The sequence below is a fragment of the Haliotis asinina genome, chromosome 2, assembly GCF_037392515.1.
Source record: "Haliotis asinina isolate JCU_RB_2024 chromosome 2, JCU_Hal_asi_v2, whole genome shotgun sequence".
NCBI lineage: Eukaryota > Metazoa > Mollusca > Gastropoda > Lepetellida > Haliotidae > Haliotis > Haliotis asinina.
Genome location: NC_090281.1, coordinates 93,205,639 through 93,231,709, shown reverse-complemented (window position 1 = coordinate 93,231,709; position 26,071 = coordinate 93,205,639). Strand labels below are relative to the sequence as shown.

The 26,071-nt window shown below is 38.2% G+C and overlaps 1 protein-coding gene across 10 annotated transcripts in view; it reads right to left on the bottom strand.

Annotated features, from left to right (window-relative positions):
- The window catches only part of LOC137274609 (teneurin-m-like), a 303,728-nt gene that overhangs the window by 19,915 nt on the left and 257,742 nt on the right, over positions 1-26,071 (bottom strand). For 9 of the 10 annotated variants that reach the window (XM_067807895.1, XM_067807889.1, XM_067807897.1 and 6 more), the window contains 9 exons: positions 25,751-25,864; positions 21,150-21,436; positions 20,865-20,979; positions 19,808-19,909; positions 16,177-16,371; positions 12,267-12,482; positions 9,856-10,038; positions 5,326-5,472; positions 4,221-4,428 (listed from right to left, as the gene is read on the bottom strand). In XM_067807895.1, the coding sequence (XP_067663996.1) occupies positions 4,221-4,428; positions 5,326-5,472; positions 9,856-10,038; positions 12,267-12,482; positions 16,177-16,371; positions 19,808-19,909; positions 20,865-20,979; positions 21,150-21,436; positions 25,751-25,864 (1,567 nt within the window). The remainder of the gene's footprint in view (positions 1-4,220; positions 4,429-5,325; positions 5,473-9,855; positions 10,039-12,266; positions 12,483-16,176; positions 16,372-19,807; positions 19,910-20,864; positions 20,980-21,149; positions 21,437-25,750; positions 25,865-26,071) is intronic. The other variant, XM_067807899.1, reaches the window with a different exon arrangement.

Sequence of the window (26,071 nt, the reverse complement as noted above, 5' to 3'; positions counted from 1 at the left end):
GGACAGGATACTAGAATAGTAGAGACCTCTTGTGTCAATCACTAGACACTGAAAAGACAGGATACTAGAGACCTCTGGTTTCAAGCACTAGACACAGAAAGGACAGGATACTAGAATAGTAGAGACCTCTTGTGTCAATCACTAGACACTGAAAACACGGATACTAGAAACCAATACGAAATGAACAAGATACTGAGATCACAAACAGGAAACTTCAGTTTTGTTTGGACTTCATAATCCAGTGATCAACATAACAATTATCTATCCATATAATTGGGATATTTTGATGAGTCAACTAAGTCACAAGTAATTTCAGAGACAAACACAGAATCCAAGAAACCCTAACAACCAGCATAAGATACTGGAAAACCCATAGGAGATAATCCCAGGATACTGCAGTCTGAGAGGACACAAGTCGGGGACACAAGTCGGGGACACTGAAGATCCTCCTGAGGTGATATGCATGGTGTGTCAGTGAACTCTGCCCAGGGACATATCATCAAAGCCTGAAGTCTCCAGTTACATGAAACCAGCTACCATGTTATTGTGCACCAGTCAAAAGTTTAATGTAAAGTCCAACTGAAACAAATTTTGGCATCAAAAGAATTCCAAGCTATTTCCTCAGCTGGTCTAAGAAATTCCCTCCAGAATTATTCATGGCAGAAGATTTCACCAAAATTAGTCCTGTTACACTGGCGCCAGTATTTTCCTGTAGAGTCCATAACCATGAGTGATGACACAGTAACCCTAGACAATATGACATGAGCACCTCATCATCTGAACTGTGACAAATATGAAGGCCAACACTGGACCACATTTCTTTGTTAAAATCAAATAGTGTATGCAATATGATACAGCCTATGCAGAGATTTTGTGATATCAATTGTGTTATCACCATGGTGGCAACTATCAGTAAAATGGAACATCCATTACAACCTCAGGTTACACTGATCTGTCAGTTTCCATTTTAAATGGCTAAACAGCAATTTTGAGATAATGTTCACCAAACCAATACGAAAACCTGGGACAGAGTGGAGGTGAATCCCAGGTGTGGAATATTGCAATTATCGAAGGTCATGTTCTGAAGACATTAACATGCTTTTCCACTTAGCAGATAGCATCACAAAGTTTAATTGAAACCTGCCTTAACACAGATGCAATATGAAAACATTGCCTATTGTTTGTCAGCCACTTCTAGCAACACCAAGTGACCTGCTTTTGTCTTTCATTGTTCTAGTGAACATGGTAATTCTAATTTCTCATTTGTTTTGCTTAAACACATTTGTCGCTTTTTTTTCTCTTTATGATTTTACATTTCTGGCGACAATGAACTTAATGAGATTCAGATTCGAAAACAGCTTGTCTATGGCATGAGAATGGTGATTAACAATTATGGAAGAGTTAAGTTTGAAATCTGGTAATCCTCATAAATGGCCTATCTTGTCGAGAGAATGAAAAAGGTTTAAAAAGGTCGAACAAAGAAAGTGGCAGTAATTTCAAAATTGCCATCATTCAGTTGGAACAATGAAACAATTTTTCCAAATAAGCCACCTTGTGGGATTGCGCAAAACCATTATGACTCCAAAGGGTAAAGCGGGAATCTTATTGGAGTAAAACCTGTCTCCGTTGACTTTGGGGAATGTGGGATGGAACGCCAAAAATGGAGGGAAAAGTCTCGACAGAGAACAGATATGGGAGGAATGTTTTAAATGAAGATTAAATCAGTGTAATTGTCTGATTCAGGCACAAAATCTAACACATTAGGGATTATTGAACTTCTGTCGAGTTTTGCCAATGTGCTGAAATCTAGGGATGGCATTTGGGTGGGGAGTCATGTGATAACTTTGGGACCTCAACATTTCTGTGCTGCTGTCTCGTGCCGACTGAGACCAGATCACAGAGAAATGAAGGAGCTTAACCCTTGAGCCCAAGCACAGGCTGGGAAGAAAACTGAAAATTAAATTTAATAACAGCAATTCAATCTTGAAAAATTCAATGTCACAATTTGCAGTAAACTTGCCCACATGGTCTTAAATCTGACAGATATCTTTTCACACTTTTAAAAGAAGCGTCACATCTTAGGAATTTTAAAAAAATATAAATTTCCATCAAAGAAAAAATAACATCAGGTTGTCTCTGAGCAGAAATTATGACTATGACATGAAACACAACCGCTGATCTTGCTGAATGACGTTTAACTGGATTTAATTCTTTATAACTGTGTTCAAATTTGAACCCAGAAATTCCAACCTTCTTTGAAAATTGACATTATTTCACCAAGCCCAACACACAACAAAAAGAAGAACCAGCACCACGTCTTCAACAACTAAATTCAAATATGAAACTTTTTATTAATATTATCATTCACAAAGAAATATGTGTTTCTCCAAAAAATATACCTTTGCCCTAAAGGGTTAACATTAAAATCCCAATATGATGGCATGAAGTTATATAGTGGGGTCTAAATATATCTAAATCGACATCTCAAGTGTTTGATGTTTCTTGAGGTCGTTGTAGTTCTCAGTGCCAGTGTCTGGAACTCAAATATTGGTGAAAAAATCTCTGACTCTTTGACAGCACATCAATTACATTTGGGGGATTTTTTCAGGGGAGACAACCTTGAGCTGACTCATACCGATGTCAAGGCAAGTGATTTGGTAAAGGACCCTCTAATTTGGTTTCATTTCATAAAAAAGAGAGAAAACTGCACAAATGATGCATATATTTTCAAATTAAGCTGAACTGCAGCGTTTGTTGTGGGTACAATTGACTTAATTTGTTGAAAAAAAATATCAACGTAATCGCCACTTATTCTCAGGAGGTGAGATGTCACGAGGATCTAGGGCGGTCTTATGAAATTTGGGTTACAAAAAACGACTCTGTCCTTTGTCAAGATGGCCAACATTAACCTCTGAAATGTGGCGCTGTGGTGAATTATTCCACACATTACGTTACTTCATCTCTGACCCAACTCTACTGCTAGCCATTGTCCATAAGCTCCAGTTTGAAAAAGACCCATCCACAAAATCAATTAACCACAACAAATATAGGTTGAAAAACAAACACATGTGAACTAAGTAATAATATTAAATTTTCAATCTAAGATTTCTGATATCCGGTGAATCCAATAATATCTACACTGTTAAGAAATGTGTAGCAACAGTAAAAATAATATTTAGATCAGTAAACTTCAAATAGATTCATGAGGTCAACTTGACACCAGTCTGTCTCTATCTTCCACTAACATATTGTAACACAACTCTCACAAAGATCAGAGATAGAAGTGTTCTTAGCAATCCATGCTTGTTGCAAGATAGAACTCGAATGAACTAGGATGTTCATGACGTCAAACACTGGATTGTCATATGCAAGTAGTTAAACACAGCTGTCATTTAGCTGGACTATGGCTGAGTGCATTATGAACCAAATAAATGAAAAACAATGCAAGCATCCAACCCTTCCATGGCTTTCAGCTATCTACATCCATCTCCAATAAAAGTGCGTGAGTTTTGTTTTATGCTGCACTCCAGCTATATGGCGGTGGTCTGTAAATTATTGAGTCTGGATCAGACACTCCAGTGATCAACAACATGAGCATCGATCTGTGCAATTGGGAACTGATGACATGTATCAACCAAGTCAGCAAGCCTGATCACCTGATCCCGTTAGTTGCCTCTTATGACAAGCACAGTCTCCTTTTACGGCAAGCATGGGATGCTGAAGGCCTATTCTACTATGGGCCCTTCATGAGTCTATCCAATAATAAGACCCTTGCTATGCACCTAATTACTGTAGACCCAGGGACCCACATCAAAGCAGAAAGTAACCTGGTGTTGTTCATCACAGAAGTATATAAATGTCACATGTGAAGTTATAAAGTGAGCGAGGAAGTATGGTTTTACACTGCTTTTAGCAATATTCCAGCAACATGACACTGGGGGGGCACCAGAAATGGGCTTCACACATTGTACCCACACGTGGAATTGAACCCGGGCACTCGGCATGACGAGTGAATGCTTCAACCACTTAACTACCCCCTGGACCAAAGTCATACAGCCATACCTTAGAAGGCTTTGTGTGCAGCAGTTGACTTGAGAAATTGTGAGTCTGAATCAAGTCTCCGATTCTGTGACGAGACTTGTCTCAACAGCAGTTAACAAAGCAACAGTGTTTCACCCTGATCGTTGTAACAGTAATTAAGATATGGTAGCGACCCTCACCTTTCATTGAAGGCGTTGCGAGTGGCGTGTGTCTGTACGCTGTCTTCCTCAATGAGGAAACGCATCTTGTCAAAGAAGGATGCTGTGGTACTAGGAGGTTGTTTGCTAAGGAGGACATCCTTGGGATCTGGCGACACCTTGCAATACTGGTCATTACTGCAGGACGCAGTTGAACAACAGTCTGGGTCTAGGCAATCCAACAGTCCATCTATAAGGGGAAAAAAAAAAAATGCAAAACATCTTAACCCTACAAAAAAGATATTCACATTTGCAAGAGAAAAATGGTTTTGGAAAATTATTTTACTGTTATTTTAGCCGCATACTGCATAAAACACCACAATATTGGCCCAATATACTGTAACAATAAGGAGAATCAAACCAGGATTTCAGTACAAGGGCGACAGCTTCACATAGTGGACTACCACTCCTAGAGGTAAATAAAGCAATCTAAACTGGTTCTATTTGTTATACACATTAGTTTTTCTCAGTCTGATACATTATATATTTCATTTTTGTGACTAGTAATCAAATAAAAACCATTCCTGGCAAACCCCTCCACCATATAACTAGGAGCATGACTCAGACATTGCACATCAAGAATCTCCCTGTTACACAGAAATATACAGTAAACATGATTTACTCGCTAACTGCAAAATTCAAATGTGACTTGGGTCAGTTTTATTAATGACCACTGGTACTTAACTTATCGTATTCAACGTAAGTTCGTGATTTTCTTCCAATTTAACCAAATGGCAGCAGACGTCTTATCATTTTCATTACTGATACACCTTTGAGTCATGTTGACTCCATCTGCAAACATGTCTCGGAGAAAGAGAGTTCTGACAGACAATCTGTGAGATAGACTGGCATCAATGACGACATCAATGACAACATGTCCGACCCAGTACCATGTGACGACTGCACAGCAAGTTAGTCATTGGAACGTATCAATTAATTAAACAATCCTGGCTTCTCGTGCCACTGCATGACCAAGACGAAAGCGATTTGTGTAATGTTGCAGAATCAAAGTGTGTGATTCATAGCGAAAGTGAGGATTGTGGGCCGTCTGTTGTCGAGAGTGTGTGTAATGTACGTGACTGCATACCATTGTCATTGTCAGCCATATCGTCGCATTTGGTTTCCTTCGCAATGTTGCACGCCAAGCCCTTCCATCCTTCACTGCAAGTGCAATTCCATCCTTCTCGGAATCTTTTACAATCGCCATGGTTGCTACAATCATCAGGGCAGCCGTCTGTTGTACAAAAAAAAGGGATTTGTGAAAAAAACCCAACCTAACATCAATCTGTTAATGTGAAAGTGCTGCGATCAAATTACATCAGTGAGATCAGGACCACTGTCGAATAAGGAGAGTAATCGGCAAATGGACACTGCAGACACTTATACATCTTCCTTCAAAAGACAAAGCACATTTATACGTCCGTTAAGCATTTTTCAGCTTCATCTGTTCCAACAACAGCTATCAAATTTACTTCTTCAGTCTTATATCGGTCACTATGGAATGGGACTCAACATGCACTCAGTGAACTCCTATGATTTAACAATTATCTGAAAATTGTTTCATGTAGAGATAACCTGCTGGAGATTGTCTTCCAGAGAATATTATCACCATATCCCCTGAGATGGACACGTCACAACAGAAGCAGATAGGCTGAACCACTGAACAATACAAACACTCTTTTTCAAAGATTATACCCATTAAACCTTGTCAAAATATAATTACCTTTTTTTGCCCACTAATAGAGCATTTTCAAGTATGGATGACTGTCAATTCAAGCAATAGTTTTGATGATGTGTTCAACACTCAATACAATTTTCTACGGGTCACCAATGTTTTTGTTTTGTTTTGGTTTGTTTTTTTAGGTAGGGGAGAGGAGCATTGTTAAAAACCCCAAAATACAACTTTCCATATTTGTTATATAAAACTGAAACATTAAATATCTAAACATCGATTTAAAACAATAGTTCATAATTAATGAAGACTTTCAGCAATGTAACCCCCAAATAATATTCGAACATAATCACACACTGCATGAATAATGAGTATGATGCTTAACATGAGTCAAATCTCATTATCAACCACCTCACTGTACAATTACATGTGTCAGAATACAATCCGATTGAAGCAAATGGACACATTTTTCAAAATGTCTCTACAAAGGCTGCGTCTGCCACCTGATAGGGCTAAAATCCCAGACAGACTAGCACCATGTCAAAAACATATTATATTTTCTGCATAATACTGCCCTAATACTCTCTGATTGATGGGCCGGCCCAAGCAATATGGGCCATCTGCCTAAAAATGCCTAATGATAATTTCTTAATTGAAACTAACGATGAAAAAAGGTGGACAGACGGCCTTTAATTATTATGGCATCCTTCTCGTCAGTATAATATTTTAATACAATAAAATGTTGAAACTGATATGAATGGCACCCGAGAAACAGAACGCTGGTGTCATGGTCACTGTGGTAATCGTCTCCCTTTCATGAACAAATGCTTCTCTGTGATTATGACAACAATGCTCCAGAGGAATAACTTTCCATATGGAGTTCCAACATTCTAACAAAGGATAATACAATATTTAAGAATTTACACAAAAGCTTTTAAATTGGTTCTCATGGGAATGTAAATTGTTGTGCAGCTACGAAAGAATGCCAATGGACACGTAATTCACTTTGTCAGATCTGGCCAGAAGGCTTTAAATAAACATTAGCATTCTTTAATTAAAACAAATATTCCCATTGTTTGAAAGTTTCTGAAAGGACGTAACTGTTAAATAATTCTCTAGAACACGAACTACTGCCTAATCAAAGTATTTATCTTCCGATATCATATCTCAGATGAAATAATTCCTAGAAATAATAATGCATCTCAGTATTTTCAAATTAATACAAATAGTTTTACAGTGACTTGCATAGGGTTCCACATCAGAATGGATGAAATGATTTATTTGATGTTTGGTGAGCGAGCCTGGTTTTTGTGCTGGAGTCAGCAATATTACATAGTACCCTGCCCACAAGGAAATAGCACATGTTAGAACATAACACATTCTGATCTTGAACAAATAGAGGCAGAAATTTATATCCTGGTCAAAAGAAGTTAAGAACATCTATTTCGAGTGAGTGTGTGATGTTTTCCTCTGCTTTTAGCAATATTCCAGGATATCGTGGCAGGAGGACGCGAGAAATGGGCTTCATATGTTGTAGCCGTATGGGAAATCGAGCCCGAATGCCTTATCAACTCTGATATCTCAATGCCCCTAATTATTCAGAACTATGATTGATCTGTGATAGTTTGACAGAGTAGAGACATATGGAAGAACTACTTGTTCTTTAGCCTCTCTCTGTAATATAGCATTTCACTGATAGCTGCTGCCAGCACTTCAACACAGACTGAGTGACCAGCCATACTGGACAATTCCCCTTACTGGGCAAAATGGCTCAACAAAACTATTCAACATTGCTAAAAATTACTAGTTTGATTTTTCTCAGATCACTAATCACAATGAATTTCACATTACCCACAGGTTTTACCAGAATGATACTCCAAAGAACCTCTCCTCATGAAACACATACCTAACTCCTGTGAAATAATTCAATAAATTCAAGCTGTTTTGTCCCTTTCAAGTTTAACGTTTTTGTCTTTAGCCAGCATATCATGATTAAATGGACTGAAAGTAAAACTGAATGCATCGAAGGCTTCATGATACCAACCCATTCAACCGGACAGATTGGGAAATGTAAATGGCGTGCCAAGTGTAATTGACAAGTTATTGGATCAGCTTCCATATATGGTCACACGATGACACCTGCCAATCACTCCCATCAAACAAAGCCACTTCTTTTAAATCTTCCTTTGATACCTAAATTCATCAAATCAGTGTTTCATGCAATGATGTGGACAGTTTTTGTCCCTTAAATGTAACACATTATGTTTTATGACAGTAACAGAGCACTCTGTGTTTGTGTGATATAGTGTTTCATCTTTACATTCATCCCATTAAGTACATTTTCATGTTTAAAAATTAATGCTAATCTCACTCAAAAACCCACTAAAAATACATTTGATGAAAAAGTTTCATTTCATATTACATTTGTAATCGTCAGCAGTATTTCAGCAAGTCTTCAGTTACAGGAAGAGATTCTGTAGTCTCACTTCCAAAGTATTGAAATGTGTACAAAATACAATTTAACAAACTAAAGAACTACATTACTTCAAACTAACAGTCCACAGTTTTGCCACTCCTTTAAATAACAGGTCAACATCTGTTAAAACTTTTTATCAAAAGGTGTGGTCCTTATGAAATGCTGAGTGGTATAATGTAAGAGATGCAATAACTTTTATTATTCCCCTGTGTTCACTAAAGCAATCAACTTTGTCATCTTATATATTGCACATCTTGATACATTTCTTGAGGCAATTTCTGATGGGTAATACAAGACATATCCAGCACTTTCCTCTGTATGTAATTATTCATACTTTGTACAGCCAGTCAAAAAGCTTAAGAATCAATTCAACATCAGATAAATGGTTGAAATTTCAATCACACAGTACTGTTTCCTTGGGAGTAATCTCCTCATTGTAAATACCCAGATGCAAAAAGAGTCACTTCCCAAGTGAGTAAGTGCTATTACGTTAGTTTGTGGCTGCAGGGATAGAATTCTCAATATTTTCTTTATGACCGCAACATTGCTCTTATTTCCCATTTGCAGAGAAATGTAAAATTTAATCCCATCATAAAACATAGATTTCCGATTCTGTAAGACCCCACTGCAACATTTCCCAGTAAATAATAGCTGGAACTGTTTTATAACAGCGCAATTAAAACAGCACAAATCAATTTCCTATCACATGACCGCCTGACACGATTCCGTTGTTCATTTTGTCATTCATCTCCATGTAATTGGATCAATTTCACAGTCTATATTCAAAGTGTGCAATTATGAGTGGCCTGAGAATAATATCCCATAATAGTTACAAAATGTCAGGAGAAAAGGTCCCGTATCGCTACCTTTATTGTATGACCTCAAAGCCATTCGCCAAAACAAAGGTCAACTCAACAGGAGGTGAGATTTAAACATCAGCAAAAACCTACTTCAATACTGCCTTCCCCCACAAGTTCTATATGCAGTCAGCTATATATGACATGAGCATACTAACAATGAACTGACCGTAAGACCTACAGTCTTAATTATGGATATTAAACTACAGTTATATAAACAAAAATCATTGGTCTCTGGTTTATTTTAAACAATGTTGACTGCATTGATTTCTGCAGTATCTTCTTTGACAAATGCTGCATTGCATTAAAGTTTATCGTTTAGCTAAACAAATTAACTTGCTTATTACCTCAAAGAAAATTAAATGGAAATGATCAGATAATTTGAAACAATGATAAGAAAATATGTTAACAAGTCCAGTATAATCATAGATTTCAATTTTCAAGTACACATTTGTCAACTAATGACAAAAGCCCATATCAATATAACAAGAAAAAATTAATATATTTTATACCATTTAACTCTTAAATTTATTGCATCCATTCTCAAATTTTATCGACCAATAATAATAACAACATTATCTCCCCTTGCCAAAGAGTTATCCCCCTTCTCACCAATTGTGCAGTGCTTTCCATTCCAACCATTTTGGCATGTGCAGGTTCCATTGTTGCAGTATCCGTGCAATTCACATCGATGGTCACATTTAAGCTGATCACAGAGGGCACCAGTAAAACCCTCGTCGCACTCACATCGTTGATTTTTGCAGAAGCCATGAAAGCACTCAAGTCGACAAATTTCTGCAAAACAAAAAGTAAATATGGATAACTAGCAGCCCCAACAACGGCTAAGGTATTGAGTAGACGTAACAGGCAGGCTGCGTAGGAGTAAGGCACCATCATTCAACCATCATCGAGACAGTCAGGGTGAAGGATTCACAACAGGTTCTCAATAGCTAGTGTGGCTTTGATTGAAAATCAATTACGAATATGTTAACTCATTGAAGAGGAAATATTTACTTTAACTGAAATTGTATATCATCTCTCAAGCAGACAGGAGTTCATTTAGTACACAATCTTCTCTGAAAAATATCTTGATTGTAGTTCAGATTTAATAGGAACAGTAAGGCTTTATAAACCAAATTTGATGGTGTTAGAGAGTCAGAATTAGAACTATTTCATGGTATTTCCAACATGATAAACCTCTTAATAGCTGGCTTTTAGACAGGATTTAAAGTTAATTTTATTTTGTATTTTAATTTACAACTGTATGCATAAAATCTTGGCAACGACTTCCATGACGAAGAAACATGACAAATTATGAACTGTTTTAGTACACAAATTATTAAACAAATGCTTCACCACAAAATAATGAATATCAAATCATGAAAATGATAAAATCATGCTGAAATTAATAAATCAGCCAACGAGCTTCCAAGCATTCCAAGTGTGTTCTGACCTTTGTTAGCCTTTAGAAAATAGGTTGGTATATCACACCCATACTTGTTTGTTGTACTAAGGGCTACCCACAGTGCCAGGAAAACCAAGCCTTCTGGATACCAGCAACAAGGGATATAATTGATCAATCATCAATTTCAACAGCTGATAATTAACTCAGCAAGGCTCCATGTTGTACAATGTTTATTTTCCACAGACGGATGGTAGTGGTGCAAAAAACAGTCAACTTATGTGCCATTCAGGGCTTGTTTGATAACAAAACACAGAGAATATGAGGACACGATGCCTTATGTCTAATGCTCTCATTGTGTGGATGGATGGCAAACCTGAGTCAGAGTTATAGCAACCATGCCCCAAGCTGTGACAGAACACATATTCTTTGCCATGACTAAAATGGCTTCAGTGGCAAAACTTACTTGCCAAAGAATACCAGAAAATGGCATTTAGCAATGATTTAATTCATTAAAATGTTTCATTTTTTAGGATGTGGTAACTTAAAGGACTTCTTCATATAAAAGAAAAAAAGTTAATAAAATCTTCCAAAATCATATTCTATGCACATATGGAATTGAGATCATATCAATAGTATGACACATGCATGAGGAGACACTGATAAAAATCATAGACCAAAAGACAATATATATGATCATATAACATACAGAATATGATGAAAACCAAGACACTCTCCCATTGACTGACCCACTAATTCATTAGGACCAGTCTACTGTTCCCATTAGGAGTGATGGGTGATCCAGTCAAAAGAAAGTGACCTCTAATGATTATGTTAAAAGTTCTCAAGTTCCAAATCCCTTGACCATTCGGGTGATCTGTCTCTGACAAGCAGTTATCTCCCCTTGATCCCACGCATCTAAATGGATTAATGAAACTACGCCCTGCAATTATTCCCTAAAGAATAACCCTTATCAACATGTCAAATAAAATTAGCGCTCTGTTAAACATTTGTGAGTGTCTGATGTGACAAGTGGCATTTATTTACATGCAATGGAAGTGAAAAAACATAACAACAACAAAAAGACCACTAACGTTAAAAAACACAAGAATCATGCAGCAACAAGAACATTAATTATACCTCCCAAAATGTAATGAAACATAAACGAGTTTTGCTGGCGTCATGCTGATTAGAGTGTTGTAATGTTCATATCCAACTTATCAACAATGATAGTAGCAAGTCATTTATGGTCCCTCACATGATACATGAGCTTAAAGGTGGATGAAAGAGAACACAGTGTAATTAAATTCCCCAAATGCAATTCCATTGCAGTCTTGTTCAATTGTAGATAGGAGAGGGTTGGAAGTTCAAAGCATGGGCAAACCACACAGTGTGAATTGGGGACAGTTTTGTAGCAATGGCCGACAGTTTTGATGCATTGTGGACACCTCTTTGACTGCCACGCTATTAATCACGACTCCTCCTTGCATTACAAGTGGTAGTAGTAATTGAACGTTAGTGCTACGGAATGGGTTAGAGGCTACAGGTGAAGCTGGTGGCAAAAGCCGATTATGAATGATTACATTCGACTGAAATGGCATTCCTTCCCAAGATGCATTACCTGTTTCACAGTCCTCGCCTGTGAAATGGCGCTCGCATATGCAGCGATGAGTCTCCACATCATATACTCCATGGCTTGAGCAGTCTTTAGCGCATATTTGCGTCACATTTATTTTGTCGGGTACGCTACACGCATTCCCTCTATAGCCCTTGAAACACATACACTGGCCGTGGATGCACACCCCGTTACCAGAGCAATTGGACATAACACAGTCAACTGAGAAAGCAACAGAAAGAGTGCACAGATGAAAGCAAGCACACTAACACAGAGACTTATACAGAAATAGGCTGTACAACAGAAAGACATGTGCAAGAGGTTAAGATGACAGCCATCATTTCGCTACTCACATTCTAGAATCCAATTAAGTGCTACTCCAAACTTTTACTTGACTTGTCTAAGAGCTCTTATCTTCCAAAATCACTTTTGAAACATAATATCTCAAACCATAAATTTAAGCTCTGATGCAAAATTGTGAATATGTCCAGAGAATTTATTCAACTTTGAACCAAAACAAATGATACGAGAAAGATTACCCTTTTTTTCGTGGACGTTAATATTCATCATATTTTTCAGGAAATTGCATACTGCATATTGTTAAGATATGGGTATCTGTTGATGTCAGTTACTTTTTACCCATTCTCAAGATTTTTATCTGACATGGACAACTTCTTGCACAGTCTTATTCATTACATTCTCCAGACTTGATCAGATTGCTCTTTGGCTCTCATTACCCTCAGTCAGTTACACCAAATATTCATTGCATCATTTATCAGGATAGAATTGCTTCGATTCATGTAATCACATCACAGAATTCTGAGAAAAAAATGAATAATGTGAACACACACTGAATTATGCGTGAAATTATACAGAATTGTGTGTTGGCAAAGCGTCAAATCGGAGCCATTTTTGTATGCAGAAGTTAGTATATTTTGTGATACTGAACACGATACACTTCCCATCTGATCAAGTTGGTCTAAACAGAAATGATGTGATGCTCATCGTCAGAGTGCTACGAGATGTGTGGAACACAATTACCCCCGTCTGTGACTCAACTCAAACAGCTGATATCATATCTATGATACAAATTGAGATAACCAAAACAGCCTTGAAATAAATTGATAAACAAATGCAGTGTAAAGCACCTTATTCCCACCACCACACATATCACACTATACAAATCTCATCTTTACCCAAACCAAGTCAGCTCCATAGCCATTTTGTATCAATCTTCAGCTGTTTTAATAGTATTTTAAATCAGCAGCAAAATTCCATTTCAAATGCAAATTTGCTGATTTTTTTTCAGAATATTTCCCATTTTTTACTCTTCCATTTCCATACGCAACAGAAAAATTTTTCTGACTGGTCACATTGCTTCATCATTCCCCAATATTTCACACTGAAGGAAACCAGTGCTGGTGTGAAAAAAGACTTGAAGTGATTCATAACTTGTGAAAGGGAGGTAACTCTGCCAAATCATTCACCGTTAGCCTGTACAAAAACCCTCCCTTTTTCTAAGATCTATTCCTGATCATGATCAGTCACACAGCATGTTGATTCGCGTACGTTATTCGTCAACTGCCTTCAGGGTAGCTGAGTGCCACAAATTCATCTTTTGAAATACAGAATTAGTTTCTAGCCTACACAAGCATTTTTTTCACCCCAAATTTTCTAAAGCAACAGGGTGATAATTTTTCCATTTTGCATTCAATCAATATTTTACTCTGAACATCTGTGTGCTATATTAGATATTTTATGTTAACAGCAAAGTATGGCAAGACGTTGTCGCCATCTGCTTTCTCCTGGCACTGAGCAGAATGAGTTCAGTTTGGGACAAGCAGCTGAGTATTTTGGGGGACCAACCAACAGCATGAGTTGTAATCTAAACACACAGTTCCCTTGCCCTTCTTGTTTACATACTTGGGGAAGAAAAAACACCCTGGCACTGCAGTTCCAGATGTGTGTTGGAAAACATGGTAAACTAAACTACCCCCTGATGTCTTTTTGAACAGCTTGCTGTCAATGGCAACTGAAATGGCAGTGGACTGCTTAATTAATGCTGATTGGTTAATTATGAAACCCTGTTTCTTACCACTGTTAACACTGTAGACTGTTCATTGGCTTGTCCACATTAACTGTCAACATATTTAACACTTGAACCTCTTAGTGGAAACAATTATGACAGTTGTCAAGGTTATTACAAAACCTTGGACAGTAAGACTGATAATTAGAGGAGTACTAACTGAGGGAGTAGTCTATGAATGTATTGTCTTTGTTCTTCACCAGAGTTTGGGAGGAAGAGGGCAGGAGTAGCTGCTGTCGGTTTGGTGGGCACCAGGGAGGGTCAGGAAAGGGAACATGTAGGGGGCAAAGAAGGTGGGTGGGGAAGGCAAGGTCAAGAAATTATCAAGAAAGAGGAACAGTTTGAAAGTATCTCATTGTCTTTTTCCCCATCCCTTGGACCTATAAACACATGACAACCACATCAACATCACATCATTTCTCCACAGACACGACAGTCTCAGGAACAAAACCATCACAGAGTATATACCACTAAGAAATACATCCACCACCAACAGTAATAGGTTTTCACAAGAACTTTGTGATGGTCTAGTTTTGAGACATGAAATCATATATGTTACACAAAGTTGGAAAAGCATTACAGCAGAAAATAAGAAAAAAGAAATTAATTATCAAACGTGTGATGAAATTACAGGATACATGTATACATATGAGACATTGCATTGTAGGTTTGAATTCTGTTATCATCAATCAATTAATTCTTCAGCTTACTTAACAAACCAAACATTCAGTATATTGGCATAGGTGGCGCTTATCTCAGGTGCAAGTCACTGTAGGGAGCTGCATCCCTTGGGCACACCAAAACCTGATGTAACATGTACGGCTATGGTTCTGAATCTTGGTTCACACCAAACACGCTCAGCACCATTATCATACTCATGAGTTCCATCAAAATGGTAAATCTCTGAGACTACCATCACTCCAGGCTTTCTTCCCAGGTCAAGCTGACACAGTGTGATATAACTAGATTATTGTTTACAGCAGCATTGATATACTCACTCACTCGCTCACTCATTATTTACATGTTATAAACACAGCAAACTAGTGCTGATAATAACACATGTTACAGTCATTATATACTTTCACTTTCAGAAAATATTCATCTTTGTCCTTCCTTTAACTATAGAAGCATTTACTAAGCAAGGTAATATATTTTCTAGAACAGTGATCTCTACAGAAGAAAGAAGACACTGTTACAGAGTTCTAGAGAAAGAAACTACTTCTTCCTGACTATTCTTATCTGTCACAGACAAGGCTTTAGCCACCATCTTTAACAATATTGTGTAGTTCTGAACTAACCACCCTTAAGCATTAGCTTGAAATGTTTTACTGCACAACCCTTATTTGAAATGAATCTAATTCAAAGTACCAACCATGACACTCAGTTTTCTTATTAACTTTGGAGAAGAAAAAAAAAATCAAAATGAATTTTCTTTTCTTTCTCTTTTTATAGATAAGAGAGTTTCTTTGCTGACAACATTCCATTATATTTATTGGCTTTCTTTCAACAAAGTTCTGAGACTTTTGTAAGTGTATTTCTTTCTGGAACTTCTGTGACAGAAAAGGAATTGTCAAACATTAAAAGAAGACTTTTCTACATGCTGGTACTGTTTATTCCTCAGTCTTAAGGGACAAGTCTCATATGTCAATACGAATCCCATAGGTTTTCCAGCCAGGTCTCCCAATAACACAGTTCCTTCAGTTTGCTCTTTTAGGACATTAGGCATACCTCTGAATCATAAATGGAAGATGCTGCCAACAATGTTGCAACATATGAGTGGGTCTACCATTAACCCAGGCGGGTGAAAGGCATGAGAAAAACAGAACTTACCAATTCCACAATCTGGTCCTTGGAACCCTTGGAAGCAGACGCACTGCCCATTGATACAATGTCCATTTCCGTTACAGTTGGGGACTTGGCATTCATTTTCAGGATACTCGCATTCTCGTCCCTTCCAGTTCATGTGGCACTTGCACACACCGTGAGCATACAAACCATTGCCGCTGCACAGAATTGGACATTTGTCTGGAATCAAAAACAACAGAATAAAACCAAGTCTCAAACAGGCGTTATGCTGGAAGAACATGGATACATTAGACTTTTCTTAATGAATAACAACTTGTCTTTCTTTTGAATATGGTGTTTCAGGGCCTTAAGTTGCACCTTCTTTGAAGGCACAAAAAAGCCTTGCAATGCTGTAAGAAAAATATAGTTATTAGTCACTACAATGCATTGTGTATTAGCATTTGAAGCCTTTTTTGCAAAACCTGAAACCTGCAAGATGGAGAACTTGGACTGAAGTAAGTAAACACTGACTGGTAGTGTGAAGCTATCTGTGGAACAGGGATTGTTACTTCAGAGTGTAATCACCACATTACCACAACAGGCTGCTACTAACAATCTTGACAACCAATGGTCGACAGCAAGATACTTTCTCAGAACTATTATCACCCTCTGAACACTGGTATGAAGTCTTGGCCCATTCAAAATGGCCACTTATCACTGTCTACAGCCACCATCACAACACATAATCTGTTTGCAAAGGCTAAACCTGTCCTTTCATGTTGACCCATATGACAGAAACTATTCAAATAAATATTCAAAATTGAAGGTAACATTTTTTCTTTATCTTAAACAAAAAGAGATTCTTCTAGTATTGTGCAATGTCCATCTCCTTATTTTGCAAACTTGATGCCCCTGTGACAACGATATTAATTCTGTCAACTTATCTGTGCCTGCATATGATCTAACCAAACGTACAATGACATGTGAAACAATCAGTATAATTTTCCAAATATTGATATTAATTCCTTCCACGAACAACTGTTTACATTTCATTTCATGTTTCTCTATCAATGGGGTTGGGTAGTCAGTTAATCAACAGACAATAGCATATAATTTGACCCCAAAGTTTGCAAATGTTAGAAACGAAAGTGACGCGCTCCAATTACAACAACAAATGAGGAAATGGACTTCCTTTATTCATTGTAAATGTCGTCAATGTCCATGAAAGAGAAACAGAAGTGCCGATATTTGATTAGTACAGGTCCTTTTGTCTTCATACAAGACAGTCACAGGTCTGCTAGGAATGGTAACATTTCGACTGTGGGCTTTGTTCGTTAGACGACACAGGGGTATTTCTCGCTGCAGTGGCGCGACCCCATAATAGGAAAATATCACGGAGGGGCCGTTGTGCCTAAGGTCCTTCTCACAAACAATTAGACTGCCATATTGATTTTTTGACATTTGAAAATAATAATTTGACTGACTGAATATGGCCTTTGAACATGAGTGGTCACAGGGGATTTGGGCATGCCCATGATGTTATCTGGGGGAAATTGGGACGGATTCCCTAAATGAGACAATTTCATTTTGGAATGACAATTTTTTTACTGAAAATTCATCTCTTGGTTATCTAAAATTCTCAAAATAATCAAGTTTCCAAAGTGAAGCTATGATATGTTGATACTTGGAAATTGAGGAAAATGAAGTCCAGACATTTTGTGATGATTAAATTGATTGAAATGGGACACAAAATCCTTCTCCATTTCACCAGTGAAAAAAAACCTATTAATTCTTCCCGAGGTTTAAAAAAAACACAGTTCCTACCCCTCGATGACACAGGAGACATACAATACCACTTGATACTCCACATCCCCGGAAAAACAGGAAATGAAAATAAACCAACTTGACTTCTTTTGAAAACCAGTATCCACCTCCATGACAATGGTATGTTTAGATTATTGAAATTCAATTTGAATAAAAGACAATATTTATTTTTCAATGGTCATTACTATTAAGTAATTCATACCATTATCTGCATCAAGTCGGTAAAATTCACTAATGTTTGGAGAGACAGAGAGACTAGTTCAATTTCAATGTTCAAACATATTTTTGACAATAGTGGCTGCCATTGATTAAAGTGTGAATGCGTGAGGAACATGTTTGAAAGCTTGAGGAAACTTTTTGCCTGGACGCTGGACACGTGAAAGGAAAATGTTTCAATTTCGGATGCAGTTTTCAATTGGAGAAATGGTGAGAGCAAGTCCTGCTGACTGAATCATCTATGCCAGAACAATGGCTTCACATGACCCTTGCTTGTGCTGTTATTGCCGTTCCAAGAAGCAAGGAGAGGGAGGAAAGAGATGGATCTAGGAGGAAGTTTCACTTAATTCTGGCTTTTGATTCTAAAGGTCTAATACCCCTTGGTGACACTTTGATTAATCTGAGCGCGTCAGCTCGTTCTTCGTAATTCTTCCAGGAGATCCTGGCCCAACTCAGAGCAGCCAACTGTTAGCGGGCATCATCAACAGACACAATAGCTACACTAACAAAGTTTCAGAGCATTCTTCTGGACAAATGTCATTTATTTTGAATTTGTCACAGATGCCCAAGCAAGTCTCATTTCGACAGTTCAAGGGGCTGAAAACCCCACAGGTTTTTGGGCCATCTGCCAAAAAATGCATTTGTTTTCACGTTTTGTCCAGCATTTCCTGTGATGTCAATTCCATCGCTTAAACCAATTACGAATCCGATCACTTTTGGAGTTGATCTTGTGGAAAAAGGCATTTATTTGTGCTCTGTGTTCCGTGTCCCGTATCTGCAACCTCGCAGTGGTGTCAGCCATGATAATCCTGTCTCCCCGTCGAGGTTAATGATAAATTTTACAAGAAAATATGAGTTTTAACCTCATTACCATCCTGTCTCGACACCATAAAGTTGGCGGATTATACCGACAATGAATTACCGTGTGTGAGAGAGGACGTCCATTCTTGCATGGACGTCCATGCAGACACGATGGGGACAGCAAAATAATTAGAGGACAGAGGCACGGTGAGTCAGCCATTCTGAATAATATCTGTTTGCTCCATTCCTCCTTCAAGTTGGGCCATTAATAACATCGCTCACTGGAATTCCCCAAAGTTGAGTTGTCCAGGCTCTGATAACCATTTGTATCACTTACAATGGGCCTGTGTTTATTTGCTTAGCAATCCAGAGGCACAACTGACAGTAAGTGATCAAACACACATTATTTAATTTGTGGTATGATGAATTTTGCGTGCAGTGTTAGATGTAGGGGTATTCACTGCAGCACCATCAAGGGGGACAAAATCATGGCCTAATCTAATTTAACTGCTTGTTGAAAGACCTGGCTCAGCCTAATAATGTGCAAAGAAGTTGTAATGCTTTTTTTCAATTTTGACAAAAAAAGAATAGTGAGCAGCCTAATTTATTAAGTAAGGAAAGTCATTCCTGTCTGGTGAGGGACAGAATGGGGTGTAAGACAAATGCCAGAATAATCATGATCATACTCATCATACTGCCTCTGACGATGATTGTCTGTGGGCAGGAGAGATCAAGTGTGTATTCACCATAACCCTAATCTACATCGACCTGATATCTCAGTGAGAAGTTTGCTATTTAATACTTTTTAAATACTTTTTTTTTTTGCCAAACTCACTTTCAGCACAGTCTTCTCCTTGGTAACCGGGAAAACACTGACACCTGCCGCCAACACAACGCCCATTACCATGGCAATCACCTGGACAACCACTATGCATTCCTGAAAATCGGAAAAAATATTAACAATTCTTAAACAATTAATACAGACAGAATTTTGCCAGACGAACATTTTTGTCACCTAAATGTTAACATAATACTGTCCAGACAACTGACATTCAGTGAAGATGAAGACTGCCGAAGGGGTGTAGGTCAGAGATGTCTGGAAGTACCACGCTGACAATTAATGCTCATCTGATAATATCAACTAGTCTGGCCGATAAGAACATCAGCAAAAGTCGTCTGTATACTCTGGAGAGGTTACACTTGTACAAATCACACTTCTACATCAGACGTAGATATAAGTGCCTCTGAAAGACTAGCCACTGCCAGAAATGACCATAAAATCCACACTTGCCATCGACAGTCTCGCTTTCCAAATGTCAATGTGGAGGCTGGCCAGCCTAATTGCTACTGGGACTGATAACATAGCAAGACACTTTACTTATATAGCTCAAACATCGGTAATTTCAAATATGATGCGGAAGCTCAGAAGGATAAGACATTTTCCGTGCACATATTGACAGCAGACACACATTCCCAGACAATAATGCTCTGACTTTATCTTGGTAGACAGACATTACAGAGTTTCATGTTGTAACAGACTCAAAAACAACATTAACTGATCTGCCACTTTGTTAACGACTTGATGAACAGAGGGGTAGTGGTTAAAGCGTTCACTCATAATGCTGAAGCACCAGGTTTGATTCCCCACAATGGTTGAAGCCCATTAGTGGGCTCTTCCAGTAAAGTGAAGTTTGTCAAAACTGTGAATGTATGGAAAAATCTAAGATTATGTTAAGATCTGGTCTAACAATATTCCATGACAGTTACGTAATTACTATTACATATAGCATATATGCTACTCAAAACTAGTTTCTAATGGGTTTCAAATGACTACCAGTATTTGGTGTAGTTTTGACCAGCTAAGTGTTTTGCAGAAACAGATGTGTGCTTACTGATATTGTCAGCTTCCAGCGTGACAGTCTGTGGTTCATCATTGTCATTATAGATACCCAGGTACCAATCTCCAGACGTCAAGAACTCTACCAGCCTCATCCTGCCTGCATTCATCTGCAACAGGGGTCAAAGGTCACAGCAGAGGTCATTGGGATAAAAGATCCCAGTTCCAAAAAGGTTACATTGCTGATGAAAGAAGACAAATATAGTGTTTACCAAAGCATATCATAAAACATTCTGACATCTGAATACTAGGAAACATTTATTTTTGTTTTTATGCTGACCTTCGACAAAGCCCTTTTTGACCGTGATGATTCAACTCGGTTTCCTTCCAATCTCTTCATGAAGTCGTACTGGATGTGGGTGGGTGGGGCACTCCGTCTTCCATAAACACCCAATATGGCTGTTGCCGAAAGACTGAAGTTGAACTGAATAAACCCTGCTCTGTCCTGTCCGAACTGGCTCTGCCAGAAAGACTTTGGTGGAATCTGTTCTGTTAGAGGCTGACCGAACATCACTAACTTTGGAATGGGTAATGGCGTTGGTGTTCCCCACTGGTTGCCATGGGAGCCTGAAATGCAGTAAAGTTTAGTTAAACTCAAACAAAATTAACCCGCACAGTACAATGACACTACAGGAAACTGCCATGAGTGCATTAAGTTTAATGTTTTACTGTGTTAAACATAAAAATAATCTCAACTGACACATAAACATCGAAAATTCTATCATCCACCACATTACCCTTCACTTTAAACCAAGGAAACTAGAACCAGGAATAATGACAGTGTAATGCCGCAAGCTCTTACTATTTCTTGTAACTTGAGTGTTTCTCAGTTTATCAATGCCAATAGAATTAATTCAATTGTACCCAGTAATTTTTCAAGTCTTAAGTTGCAAATGACATTATGAAGCGTCCATTCTTAGTTTCACAGTGACTAAGCATTTGGGTCGTATTTCTTTCATTATTCAACAACAGCAAAATTTTATGCCACTGACCATATTTGATTTCATCAACAGCAGTCTCCAGTGAAATAATCCGGAGTTATAGACAATTGTTGCCACTGATGTCAGCCATTGCACAAAACATGACTTGGCTGATGAAACAAAGACAGGGCCTAATGATATTAAAGAAATGTTTAAGTCTGAAATTTATCACCAAAATTGTATTAAAGTCTTCATGGTTACCATGGCAACACTAATTTCACTCCAAATCAATCAATTTTGTGAAAAGTAAACAAGTGAGATTCAACTTAAAACTCATCAGTCAATCTCAACAAAGACAATGAAATGTACACTTGTGAGTCACGCATGTGCACAAGCTTGGCCTTTCAAATTCAATCTGTCTCGTCATCGTCAACAGCCAAAAAGACATTTGATCTGCCTAAACTACGACCTGATGCTCCCTGGAATAAAATACACATCAAAAAAGCAAAACTGTGAAATTTGTCCCTTTGAGCATAAAATATGACCAATAGATTTGACAAACTGCTAACCTCAAGGGAATGCCCAAAATTCTGCATTTCCAATTAAACCACCGCGGAGAACTTTTGAATATTTTGAATAAACGGGCAACAGTGTGAAGAATAATTTATTTTTTTTTGCACAATCTACGTGTTACAGCAATAACACTTTGTCATGTGCAAGCCTCCTGACAGGTCAGATGACAATACATCATAAAACAGTCACCTTCAGATTCATCATCAGGCCATTACTCTCCAGCTACTTTAGTATTTTTATTATGCATGCAATTAAACAAGTTTCAAAAACCTGCAAGACTCCTACTAAAGGTTTAGAGCCATGATCAATCTATGCATTTCGACATCTTGAAGCAAAAACCTCCTGAACATCTTGGAAGATCCAACACGCATTTCCTCCCAAAGTCGTGTCCAAATCGGTTTGATGGATGAGATTATCTTACAACCAAATCTACAACTGCACAAGCTCTGCTCTTTGAATTTCCCTCTGAGCGATGGAGAGTTCTTATCTCAGGAAAACAGAGACCTTAAAATCACATTACCTAATACCTCCTGATCCATCGTTGCTCTCATATTACTTAATGTCGGCCTACAAACTCGGATGAATCCGAAAACAATCTGCATGGCTTGGCCGAGACCTACAACCACTGGCCCTGTAGCTTATATAATCAGAGGCATCATGACCTGCAGATTCCACACAGCCCCTGCGGAATGGCGATAACAGTGTCATTTGTTGATGATTTCTTTCCCCTTCTGTGTGGAAATGAGCGACTTTATTGATGTGCACTTACAGACGGTTGTGTGTAAGCAACAATTACAGAAGTTTATAAACAAGTTAACACTTTATACGACTCCGAAGGAGAAAAGAACACTCACATCTTCTGTGTAACCATAGCCAATTTGTCAACAAAGACAGGCATACAAAAAATTCACATGTTCTTTAACAGCTTTGGAGAAAACAATTTAATATGCGCTAGTTCATGACTGCCAAGTTTCAGACAGTTAGTGAATGTGTTTAATGCCCAATGGCGAGATGCAACATTTGTACAGTTTCACGAAATGATTACAATCAGACACAAGTTTTTAATCTGATGAAATGGTTAACATATTTAATACCATCTTATAAAAATTAACAGACGAAATTTTTTCAAGAAAGTATGCTATAAATATGAAGTGATTGATTGATTGATTGATTGATGTCTCAAGCCATCACTATTTCAGCAATGTCACAGTGGGGAACATCAGAAATAGACTTTACAATGTACCCATGTTGGGAGTCAAACATAGACCTTCAGTGTAATAGACAGGCACTTTAACCAATAGGCTCCCCCACTGCACCACCTTCCAGAGTCCAGGCTTCAGACTGCCATTGTTGTTGTGTGAGGCTGTAAGGAGGTTACAGCAACCAGAGTCATAGGGTGGCTTTGTTTCTCACAAAAACCTTGTTACACTCAGCATGATAAGCCAAGAGAACATGCAGCAACAACACAGGTGGTATGTGTCGAGCCAAGACCCACATAACACCCATCACACAATCAAAAGATCAGAAGTGGCATGAAAGGTTTCTTGAGACTCAGCTGCTGGGCAGATTGTGTGGCAAGCAGCTGCTTGATTTTCAACATTTCACATTGTGGTGGGATTGTGAGTGAGTGAGTGAGTGAGTGAGTGAGTGAGTGAGTGAGTGAGTGAGTGAGTGAGTGAGTGAGTGAGTGAGTGAGTGAGTGAGTGAGTGAGTGAGGTAGGTGGGTTTAATCCTGAGCATTTCCCTTACATCATGATGCATTAGATTCATGAGGGCAGAAAACCCAAAGGTTTATTCACATAGGTAAAGCCCATAAGCAGGGTTATGGTAAACCTTAAACGAAGATGAACTAAGACTGGCACCCATGATCATGTGTTTCTGACATGCAAAAGTTACATAACACTGTAGGTCACTTTTTTATCCCTGTTCTTGGTAGATAATCCTGGATACAAGACCCAAAGTAATGAATTTACTAAACAAACTATTACATTCAGGTAAAATCATAATAAGAAGAAATCTGGAAATCAAAATTGTGATCAATTCATCCTGGTCCAGGTAAGGGAGTCAACTCTGTATGACGAAGTGTGGTTTCGGATCATCGAGACATCCCATGGAACCCATGCCATATCATCATCAAGTGAACCCAAGGTACCCAACCCATGTCCTCCCCAGAACCAGACCCCAAAGGTCTCCTTCACAACATAAAAAGATACATTATAAATGATGGCCTCCAATGTATCTGAACCCACCCATCCTCTTTCTCCCTTGAGATGCCATGTCAATAACAGTGAGGAAAGGGCGTGACTGCCAACCCCAGTGAGCAGGGCCTGTGTTGCTTTCCCTTGGGATCACTTGACCTTGTAGCAATGAGCACCACAAGGGCCGCCTCTGAAAATGTTCCATGTAACACAAGTCGCGTTCTAGCGGCTTGTTGTCACCGACACTGGTGAGTCATGTGACCTTTGATAACTTGTGTTGGAGGCCTTGAAGGCTTGTTTACATCACTTTTATCTTGCCAATTTTGAAAATTGAAAGAAAAAAATCAAGTGTTTTCTTTACATCTTATATCTGTTGTCACTGAAGAACTCTCCTTTCTCACTGATAAACTAGTTGAATCCATTTTATCAGCGATATAAAAACTGTTGCAGTAATCAGACACAAATGGTGGTTTTATCTCAACAAACAACCTACTGAATGTTTAAGATATAATAATGACAGATGTAAAGTAGTTTTGATCTTCCTGACAAAGTGTTTACATATCAATAACATAAAAAAAAAAGATTTTGAAAAATGAGTTTTATAGATGAGTTTTTAGGTGAGGGTGAGGTTTAGTGAAACATTTCATAGGGGTGCAATATTCTGGCTGGTACTATAGTCACTTTCCAAATCATCTCGAAGAGCACCCAAAGCAACAGTCAAGAACTCTTGTCGATGTCTGACCTTCTGCCCCTGAACATCAGCATGGGATACAGAACCCTCTTGCATGAAGTGCTGAGCCTGTACCTACTCCCATACAAAAATAGCTGTACCGATGAGATTTCTACATGCAACTGAGTTCTGGAGATCCCCTGAGACCAGCACAACATGGGTACTTACATAACTGTCCATCACTTGCTTGATAACAGTGGAAGTACCTGCATCTAAACACTGCAACCATTGCAATAAAGAAGTTGACTTTCCATAGAACTTGGTTTTCCTTGTCCAGTGCTAACCTGGAGATCCTCCTAAACCCACAATATGAGAAAAGGCTAGTGAGGATCCCCTGGACCTTCAATACCAGCATGATTACTTGATACATCCAATATGACAGGATACATGAGATCCTCCTAAACATGCAATACTGTCCAGGGATACTGGACCCCTAAGTAAGAAAATCCATATAGATTACCTGGCCGTAATGTTGAATATCCGTTGCGGGAGAAGTTGAAGGCACAGTTGACGTGCTGCAAGGTGGGGTCCGAGTCCTGTGCCACCTTCTCACCTTCCTCGAACATCGACATAGCTGCAAAAGATCAAGAACGTTATCAGTGAACAATTTCTACCATGCTACATAAAGGGTTAAAGATTAAGTTAATTAATTTCTGACATTTTGTCAATGAAATAAATACAGACATTTCATTAAATTTCTGTTTGATATAAAAGAAAGGCATCAAGAGATTCCCTAATTTTAAGAAAATGAAGCATATTATTGCAGACCTCTAGGTAATAT